The sequence below is a fragment of the Apaloderma vittatum genome, unplaced genomic scaffold (genome assembly GCF_000703405.1).
Source record: "Apaloderma vittatum isolate BGI_N311 unplaced genomic scaffold, ASM70340v1 scaffold631, whole genome shotgun sequence".
Taxonomy (NCBI): domain Eukaryota; kingdom Metazoa; phylum Chordata; class Aves; order Trogoniformes; family Trogonidae; genus Apaloderma; species Apaloderma vittatum.
In genome coordinates, this window is record NW_009698245.1 from 1 (window position 1) to 10,211 (window position 10,211).

The 10,211-nt window shown below is 39.0% G+C and overlaps 1 protein-coding gene across 1 annotated transcript in view; it reads left to right on the forward strand.

Annotated features, from left to right (window-relative positions):
• Positions 1 to 151: 151 nt before the first annotated feature.
• ORC3 (origin recognition complex, subunit 3) overlaps positions 152 to 10,211 on the forward strand; it is a gene marked incomplete at its 5' end in the record, with an annotated part of 16,976 nt that continues 6,916 nt past the window's right edge. Inside the window, 5 exons of the mRNA XM_009877916.1 lie at positions 152 to 268; positions 1,217 to 1,296; positions 6,583 to 6,716; positions 9,095 to 9,174; positions 9,657 to 9,754. Of these exons, the coding sequence (XP_009876218.1) occupies positions 152 to 268; positions 1,217 to 1,296; positions 6,583 to 6,716; positions 9,095 to 9,174; positions 9,657 to 9,754 (509 nt within the window). The remainder of the gene's footprint in view (positions 269 to 1,216; positions 1,297 to 6,582; positions 6,717 to 9,094; positions 9,175 to 9,656; positions 9,755 to 10,211) is intronic.

The following is a 10,211-nucleotide window of genomic DNA, read 5'->3' on the forward strand; positions in this document are numbered from 1 at the left end:
TTTTTTGCATAGTGGTCTTAATTTACCACTGGTGAATTAAGTCACAGTACACCACAGTGTCAAAACTTCAGAGTAATTTTAAGTGCTATTTGAGAGTTTTAAATAAATGAATGTCAGAATGACTTACAAAACAATTATTCTGTCACTGTAGGAAGCAGTACAGAAGTTATTGGAGGACTTGCATGTTTACCATGAAAATTACGTTTCAGTTCTGAGATGTCTGCATGTTTTCACATCTTCTCTTCCCAAGTATCCTTTGGGCAAGCAGGTGATGTACTGTTATTCCGTTTTAGTGAAACCTGGTTTCTTTTGTTTCAAAGTATGACATCTGATTAAGTATTTATTCTTTGTTTATTGTTTTGCTGCTTTGCCCCCTGCTTCTTAAAATGGAGACAGATGCTTTCTTGCTATAGACAGAGGACAACAGCATGTGGTTTCTAGAGTGGTGTGGATAGTACCTTGTCAGTCAACAGGAAGGAGTTTCCAGGAGGGCGCAGAGGCTCAGATGAGCAAGAGTCTGCACATTGACTTTCCCACATCTGGGGTTATCTGTATGCACTGTAGACAGTGTATACTCTTCTACCACCTACTAGCTTGCTAATCAAATTCAGATGAAGAGGGTGAGTTTTAGCAGCCTTCTGGACAGAATGAAATGATAGTAAGGCAACAGTGATAATTGCTCTTAGTAGCCCTATTACTCTGATGTCATTAAATCCACTTTTTCATGCTAAGCAATTTCTTCTTCCACTAGAAGAGGAATATACTCTCGGTGTGTGCAATTGTCTGTCGGTCCTCAATGTATTCCACACTGTTTTTAGAATCTGTCACTAACTACAAAATTAGCAGGAACTGTGCCAGTATTTGAGAATAAAAAGATGATGTGTTAACTGGGGCATTTGATTGGAGTTCCTCTGTGTTCTCTGCGGTTATCTTCATCTGAATGTTAGTTGTTTAAAATCTAGTGCAGAGCAGCACATAGACTTCAGCAACAAGTTATCTTCATCTGAATTTTAGTTGTTTAAAACGTAGTGCAGAGCAGCACATAGACTTCAGCAACAGCTTAGTTCTGTAAGACTGTAAATGCTCTCATTTCTTTCGCATCTCTGAACAACAAGCTCCAAAGGAATTACGTATTACTTTGAAAAGCTTGTTGTAAGAGTTCCACGTTAACTTGTTTGTAAAACTCTTTATCCTTTCTTCACCTTCTGCATAACAGATCAGGGAGCTGCACTGTGCGTGTTTGGAAAACCGAGTGTGGGAGATAGAGGAGTATGAGTCATCTCTTCAGCTAGCAAGGTGATTTATTTTTTTTAATTTTTTTTTTCATTTTGTTTTAAGACCATGGTACACATGGAGAATATCAGTCACCAGTTACTCTGGAACTTAAAGCTGAGAGTATAACCTGTTTACAAGCTAGTTGTAGGAATGTTTGCAAGTATTATTGACTGCTATTTTCATTTTGTCTCTGTACCATTTTCTATGAAACTCAGCCAGGTTCTAATATATCTTATGTCTTGAGTAATTATAGAATCATAGACTGGCCTAGGCTGGAAGGGATCTTAGAGATCATCTAATCCAGCCTCCCTGTCGTGGGCAGGGACGCCTCTCAACTAGATCAGGCAACACATGAGGACCGAATTATGCTGAAACTACTGACATAGTGTGCGTGAATGAGAATGAGTTGGGTTTTGTTGTTTAAGGTATGATTGTGTTAAATGTTAACCAAATTATTAGTTTTAGTTGGCCTAAATTTTAATATGTTGTGAAAAATAGAATCTGTTCCAAAGGAGTGGCTGAGGCCTTTCTTAGTTTTTTTTTTAACTGCTTTCCTCTGCCTCTTTTTTCCTAGTAGCTTCGTTTGTACAGGGACCGAGTTAATTTTTTGTGTTATTGTGAGCTTAGGACTTCAGGAAAGCCTACACTTGTGTTGTCTGCCAGTGTTTAAAATGGAAAAGTCATCTTAAGCCAACTTTCTTAGTAGAAAACCCTTCAATTACAGTGTTGCAGCTACAGACTTTAAACATGCTTTATCATGGCAAGCAGCTGTTTGCTGATTGCTGCATTCCTTCAAATAATACATCTGTTCTGTTACACAAGGAGCTGATGCAACTCCGTTACCATACCTGCCTCTTCAAGAGCCTCTGAGCTTGTGAGGTTTGATGTGTCTGACAGTAAAAATGCATAGAAAAAACATGTCACTAGTGGGTGGGGGATAACTTTCTGGGCTCATGCACAAGGAAAAGTTCTCTTCAAACTGTGCCTTTGCACCAAGTGGTTCTTATGCATCTCCACCATGCTATGTTCTTTATGCTCATCCCTTTGAAAGTTTTACATGCTTGATTTGTCATTTCTACTGTTATTCCTTCTTAATCCTGAATCTCGACAGCCCTCAATCACCTATCAGCCCTTACCCACATACCTGTCATCTTCCTTTCCTGTGCTGTCTGTTCTGTAATCTCTAATAGCTCTTGGCCATTTTCTCCTCTCTTTTTTCTCCTCCTCTTTTTAAATTTGCGTTTTTTCGCTCTGAATTCATCTGCCTCTTCTCCTGAATCAGAGTTGATGTTGTCGTCAGATTCTGGCTTGCTCCCCCTTTATTCTTACCTGTTGGTCTCCCTCCTGTTTTTCCTCTGGTCCTGGCCCACACTGTGCAAGCTTCTGATAGAAATACATTGATCACAGTCATTCCTTTCATAAAATTTTTTTTTAAAATCCAGGAATTCTGTAATTCTTTGTAACAAAACTCCTTCAATACAGTTCCCTTAAATCCTCAGGATCCTAGCTGTGATTATTATTTTTTCAGCTTTTAACTCTGTTTTCCATTTTACATATACTTCCTCTTGTCTCTGCTTTTTCCACTTAGAATCTTACTGCTACCTTTTAGAAAATTATAAAATGTGATCCTTCCCCTCCAACTCACAGTCTTCTTTTTTTCTCCCTTTGCTCAGGTAGGGAAGTTGTTTACTGTTTCTTAATATCTCTGCCTTCCTTGGGGCCACGTCACCTGTTGATATCCTTATGTTTGCACATTTTCTGGAGTCCATCTTATTTTCCTTGTATTTAGAAAGTAAAAAAGAAGCTTTTGGTCATCTTATTTCTCATTTTCTAACAAAATCTCTCTTTTGCCCTTCATAAATTATGTTTGAATGTGGTTTTCAGTTGTTGCACTGAGTTCCTTTTGTGGTTGGTTTTTCCTCTACTTCAGCCTTTCCCCGGACTGGCTTTTATCCCTCCTGCTAAAAGTGCTGTTCCCCAAAGATGATGTTTCAGGTGATGTAACTTCAGCAATCTAAACAATAGTTACTCGACTTTAATCTAGTTGTCTAGAGCCAAAACAATACTACGGGGAGACAGGGAGAGTATGTGAGCTTTAGTTGACATTGGATTAATCCAATCAGAAGAGAGCCAAGATTTAGAGATGTTGGAGAATGTCTCACTTGATTGGCTATGGAGACCTAACTGGCTGGGACATCTCCTCAAGGTTTTATGTGGCAAAATTTGGAGGAGTGTTTGGCCTATTGTCTTCTGTCTAGATACTCTGCTCTAGTTTTGTCTGTTAATCATTGATGTCACATACTGCCTATCCCAGTCCCACTCTCCCTTGACTGTTGTAATTTTGTTGTTGACCAATCCTCTTTATCATTTAGAATCACAGAATCATTCAGGTTGGAAAAGACCCTTGGGATCATCGAGTCCAACCATTAACCCTACTCCACAAAGCTCACCCCTAAACCATATCCCCCAACACCACATCTAAATGACCTTTAAACACCTCCAGGGATGGTGACTCAACCATCTTCATGGGCAGCCTATTCCAATGGCTGACTACTCTTTTCTGTGAAAATTTTTTTCCTAATGTCCAGTCTAAACCTATCCTCTTGCGGTTTGAAGCCATTCACTCTTGTTCTGTTGCTAATTACCCATGAGAAGAGACCAGCACCAACCTCTCTACAACGTTCTTTCAGGTAGTTGTAGAGAGTGATGAGGTCTCCCCTTAGCCTCCTCTTCTTCAAACTAAATAGGCCCAGCTCCTTCAATTGCTCTTCAGAAGATTTATTCTCCAGGCCCTTCACCAGCTTCATTGCCCTCTTTTGCACCCGCTCCAGCACCTCGATATCTCTCTTGTACTGATGCACCCAAAACTAGACACAGTACTCGAGATGAGGCCCCATTAGTGCTGAGTAGAGGGGAACAATCACCTCCCTACTCCTGCTGGTCACACTATTTCTAATACAGGCCAGGATGCTGTTGGCCTTCTGAGCCACCTGGGCACACTGCTGGCTCATCTTCAGCTGCTTGTTCATTAGAATCCCCAAGTCCCTTTCTGCCAGGCAGCTCTCCAGCCACCTTCCCCAAGCCTGTAGCATTGCCTGGGGTTGTTGTGGCCAGATCGTGTACTTGGGCCACACTTTATTCAGATGCTTCCCCACTTCAGCACTCAGAAGGAGTTTTCTATGGCTTTCATTGTAGCTTCCTTTCTTCTCTTCATAGCTTGCCTCTCAATAATCAGAGACCGATTTATTTACTGTCTTTGGATGATCTGAGATCTTCCTTTCTGCTTTAAGAGAGATGGGGACCGGTCTGTTCAACCAAGTAACAAGTGATAGGACAAGAGGAAATGACCTCAAATTGCTCCAAGGGAGGTTTAGGTTGGACATTAGGAAGAATTTCTTTACTGAAGAAGTTGTCAGGCATTGGAATAGGTTGCCCAGGGCAGTAGTGGAGTCCGCTTCCCTGGAAGTATTTACGAGTATTTAAGAGTGTAAACACAGAGCTTAGGGACATGGTTTAGTCAGTGATAAGTTAATGATTGGAGCTGATGATCTTAAAGGTCTTTTCCAATCTAGGCAATTCTGTGGAATTAAAATCTTAACCCCACTCTCTGATATCTTGAATACCTCCCAGCAATCTCAAACCCAAAATGTTGCAAAGGATCCTCTACTGTTCCCCAATATGTGATAAATATCATCTTGCCTGTTCTTTGGACCCTATAATCCCATTGTTGTAAATACGATTTTCTAGAGCTTGCAACTTCTTTTGGAATATTTCTGAAATAAATTTCTTTACCAGACACAGAGCTCCAAATCTAGTTATCTTCTCTCCATCTTAAGTGTCTATTTATTGCAGTGTTTTCTCTGACCTGGAAGAAGGCGGTCTTGTTTACCCATTATATTCTACAAGACTGTTTCAAAATGTTTTCCAGCCTTTTGTGTGGTCAAGGTCACCCTTTGTGTTACTAACTCCTGATACTTTTCTGTCCAAAATGAGTGTATCTGAAGGCAACACCTGACTTGCAAATATCCATAATGCTGAATCCAATAAACTGAAGTTTCAGTTTCTAGACTTTACAAGCATTTAGCATCAACTGCTAGATAGAAACTAGAGCTTAAATTGCAGTTGCCCCTCCAGAATCCATAAAGCTTCCCCAGATTCTTCCAAATTCCTGCCTAGGTCTCTCTTGGTCAGTATTTAGGTAGCTCATATACTCCCTGGTCGCCATAATTTCATTCTTCCGTCATGCTCTCTTTTTTGTGTAGCTGTGCTTTTTGTCCTCTGAAGTCCTTAAACTTTTAGTACCTTTGTTTTGTAAAAGGCAGAGCAAAAACATACGAATAAGCTGGGAAGGGCTCCTGGTAACTGCAGCTGTTACAAGTGCCTCGTTGTTCAGAACCAGGGCGTTTAGCAATGGGAACTTGCCAGGATGCAGGAAAAATGTTACCTGCATGTCTGATGGTACTGGCTTGATGCAATGACTGTAACAACAATGACAGCACCAAGATTGCGGGTTCGATTCCCGCTCGGTCCCCATGTGTTGCCTGGTCTAGTCGAGAGGTGGCGTCCCTGCCCATGACAGGGAGGGTGGACTATAGATGATCTCTAAGGTCCCTTCCAGCCTAGGCCATTCTGTGATTCTATGATATTTGCAAGGACTTGCTTTGCTGTCTTTTAAATGAAGATTCTGAGACTGAGCAGTGCTTGGTAACATTTATAAAATGCCCTAATACCTAATGAAAAATGAGTAAATGCTGGGCTGGAGGTTGGGCTAGATGATCTCAAGAGGTCCCTTCTAACCTAAATGGTTCCAGGATTCTAGTGGTGCTTAGTTTTTTATATCAGTTAAATACAGAAAATAGCAATTTGTATTTTGTTTGAGAATCATACCAAATCACAGAGTAATGGATTTTATGGATGTGTGAACACATACTAATCTGATTTTTTTTTTGCCATTTCATATACCATTATTGAGAATGAGTTATGAATCCTACTTTTTTTTTAAAATCTGACTCACAGTTTCAAAAATTATAACTTTATCCAGCAAGTTTTTTTACATAGAATAGCAGAAAAGCTTTCACTGTCACTTCTGCAGGAGAAAATGTGAAGAATATCTATCCAAGTTGATTTCTTTCTGTTAATGACAGCAAAGAAAAAAAGTTACTGTAAGATTGAATGCTTGAAATTGCAGATGTTTTCTCTTTTAAAAGGAGTTCTTCACATTATTTTTTAACGTTTTTTCAACGAAGAACATTGAAAGCTGTTTCATCATTCTGCGTTTCAACTTCAGCCAACAATTGTGTCTTTTAGGATGTTGAATAAGTCTGATTTGGTAACCATGCTTCAGCAATGTGTGGAAATTTTTGTGTCATCTTCTGGAAAGGAGTTTGATAAGACAGTAGAGAAGTTGAAGGAGTTCTTGACCCAGTTTCAGCAGCTAGAAGGTGGGTGTGTATGATCATTCCACTGCACATTATATGAAAGCTCTTCTATAACCTGACCAACGGGTATCATTTTCCCTGGTGATATATCCTGTTATTGTATCAAACCACCAGATTTTTCAAGATTGTTTATTTAAATACACGCACAGAATTAGGAGATGTTGATATTCTTTAGTGGTACGTGGTTCATGCTTTTTACGATACGGAAGAGTGATGTAAGATAAGAAATTGGACAGATCAGCAAACATTACTGACTAAATCTGTCATATGTGTATTTTGAGCATTTTACTGGATGTTGCAACCATTAAAAACATTTAACAAATAAAACCAGGTACCGAAAGATAAATAGGAGCAGACTTCTTCGTGACGTGGTATTTAATCCAAACATATAAAAGTCCTTTCACCTGCACCTTCAGTCAAATTTGTAGGTGAGCTAGGACACCCAGCACCAGTTGTCAGGGCCCTGCTGACATGCTGTCACTTGTCAGACACGTTTATTTCATCATTCTTGGTAGAGAACATACTTGAAAATTTAGTAAGGCAAATGACTAACAGCCTTCCATTTTTCAGAGGCAGATTAACAGAAACAGCTGTCTGCCTTCTGAAACAGGAATGTGATATATTCCAGCATTCCTCTAGAACGGGAATTTCACTGCTTCCCTTGATCTACGGAGAAGCGCTCCCCTGTGATTCCCTTTTGGAGATGAAGTGTTTATCATCCAGTCTGCTTTATGCATATTAAATTAAGTTCTTTATCAGTGTGGTTGCTACCCAGCATTTGGACGTGTAGGCAATAAGTCAACAAATGCAGTCTGATATTAATTAAAGTAGTCACGTAATGTTCTAAGGTTAACCAAGGCTTGTTTAGAAAAATTGGCTTTTGCCTGCACCATGTATTTTTGAATAGATGTATTAATATAGCAGGGCTGTGGTACAGGAAATAGGTGATCACTTTGAAAAAGCTGTATCTGTCACTGAAGATACCAGCACTTAAGAATCTGAACTACAGTGGAAAACCTAAAGGTTCATCTACTGTGGGAAAAAAAAAATTGAAGAAAAAGACTTTTTAAGTGGTTGGAGTTTAACCTTGAGGGAATAAATAAAAAGAATAACTCTGGCAATTCAGGGAGACAAAAAAACCAATATTTATTTTCACTTAGGATTTGAAGATGTCTTTAAAACAGAGAAGGTCTGATGAATCCATGAATTAACCTAGTTTGTTTTCAAAGCAGATTTAAGCTATAATAAAAAAGTGAGAAGGGGAAGTGAAGATAAACTTTATATGATTAGGTTGCTGAGTTAGGTGACTTCTTCCTGTGTGTTTCCATGAACGTGTTGATCTTCAGCAGCAGTTTTAAGAAGTCTGCCAAAAATGATATATACCCAAATTTCCCACAGAGCCCTTAGCGTAAAAGGATATTTTTTAATTTTTATTTTTTAACACCGACAAAGTCCATCTTCCTGGCTGCCTAGTGACTGAAAAAAAAAAAAAAATTAAGCTTGAGAAGACAAAATATCCTTATGATCAGTCTATTTTGAGCTGAAGTAATTGATAAATATCTCAAAAAATCAGTGTAATAGTAGAGAGAGGAAATTCTCTGTTTTGAAGTCTTCAAAACAAATACAAATGTCCACAGGGCACTGGAAAATACCAACTCATTCTATGTAAGTCACCACAAAGCTTTAATATGTTGTGATTGTCACTGCTGATTGGAGCTTTACCTGTGATCTGCGTTTTCATAAGTATGGCAAGAAACCTTTTTGTTTTGGTTTTGACCATCATTCATCCTGGCATTGATTGTGCTTTTCCAGTTTTTCTTTGTTTTTACCTAAAAGTTACTAATTACTAGTGCAACTGATGAACAAACTACATGGTTACAAAAACAAAATGAAGATGAGGATAAAAGTGAACAACGGAACCGCTCAGCGTGCTTTTGGTTTGCTGCTCGGGCTGCAGTTTCTGGGTTAAGTAGGCAGAACTCATTTTTTAACATTTTTTTGCACATGAGAAGGAAATAATCTGCAGTGTGCGACTTTTTTGAACGCTCCTAAAACATCAGTAGTATTTGGTACTAATCTGTCCTACTGAAAAATGTTGAGAGTATGATTTAGGATGACATATGCGGAATTCAAGTGATGTGCAAGGCTTGTGCTCAGGGCTAAATTGCTTGGGTTAGTTACTTAATTACTGTTGGTTAAGCAGCACTGCAGACTTTTTTTAGCGATCTTAGAGTGAGAGAGTCAAAAGCTGCCTGTGTTCGGGTCTATGTGAACAAGTAACTGCACATTTCTCAGATTGCTTGAGTTAGGGGGTGTGTAGAGGTAGTCAGGAAAAGTTTACCCCACGTATCATACAAACCTTAGTTTTGTTCTAGTAGCAGAAGCTTTCCAAGAGCAAGACGTGTCCGTATCGTCACAAAAGGAGCTCCAGAAGAAGACAGACCTTTACCATCTTCAGAAGGTTAGGCCTGCGTAGGCTTTACTGACTAGATCCTTAACTGAATCTTTTAAGATGTAGTTGTCCGTGCTTAGTTCCTCCCAGCTTGCCTGGAGCTCTGATTAAGGGTTGTGTATAAGTAACTCTTCTTAAAAATGAATTAATAAGTACCAACTGTGTATGTCAGACGTACCTAATGCATAGAAGATGATAGAAAAATATCTGTCATAAACTAGGATTTGAAAATGCAAATTAGGGGGTTTCTCTGTATTTAACTTGTAAATTACACATTCGGCCAAACACATATTTCTCTGAATTTCCCAAACTCCTACCAGTTTGAGACTGAATACAAAAGTTTAAATAAAAATAACTGCACGATCACACTTTCAAACATCACCAGCAAAGACATGCCAGCAAAAATTAATTATACATGTTAAACATATGGATTGTGTTCTCCAGAGAATAACTACCTCCCATGTAGTTTTATGCACCACTTTTTTTTAAAGACTTTGTTGGAGTTGAAGGAATCAAGGCGGTCTAAGAAACTGACAAAGTTTGAAATGCTTCGTTTTGAAGTTGTTGACTATATAGACAGTCTGGTAAGGTGAGCTTTCCTGTTTTATGTTCCTGCATTAGCGTGCACTGTAAGTTGCAATAGAAATTTTGCTTATGTGGTAATCTTGTCAAAATTGTATCTTGGTCCCTCTGGTATGAAGCAGACTTTTTTCCCTTCTTATTCTTTCTTTGATGAGGGCTCTAAAAATTATTTTAAAAATTTTTTTTAAATCTCTTTTTCATAGATTAGTAGAAGTAGTTGGCACCTGAACTGACCAACTAATTTTGGCTATAGAAAAAAGTTGAGGGAGGACTGGGTATATGTGGCAAAATAATGTCAAGAGTCGTTACCCTAATCTTTGCTGATCTGTTCTACTTATGAAACTGCGTAGATGTCAAGTGTGATGTCTTGTCCGTTTTGGGAACTGTTTCGGTGAGCAAGGCCTAGCAGAGAGGCTTTAGGAGGCAGCTCTGTAGCACAAAATGTCAAAGGCTTAGGGTAGGGA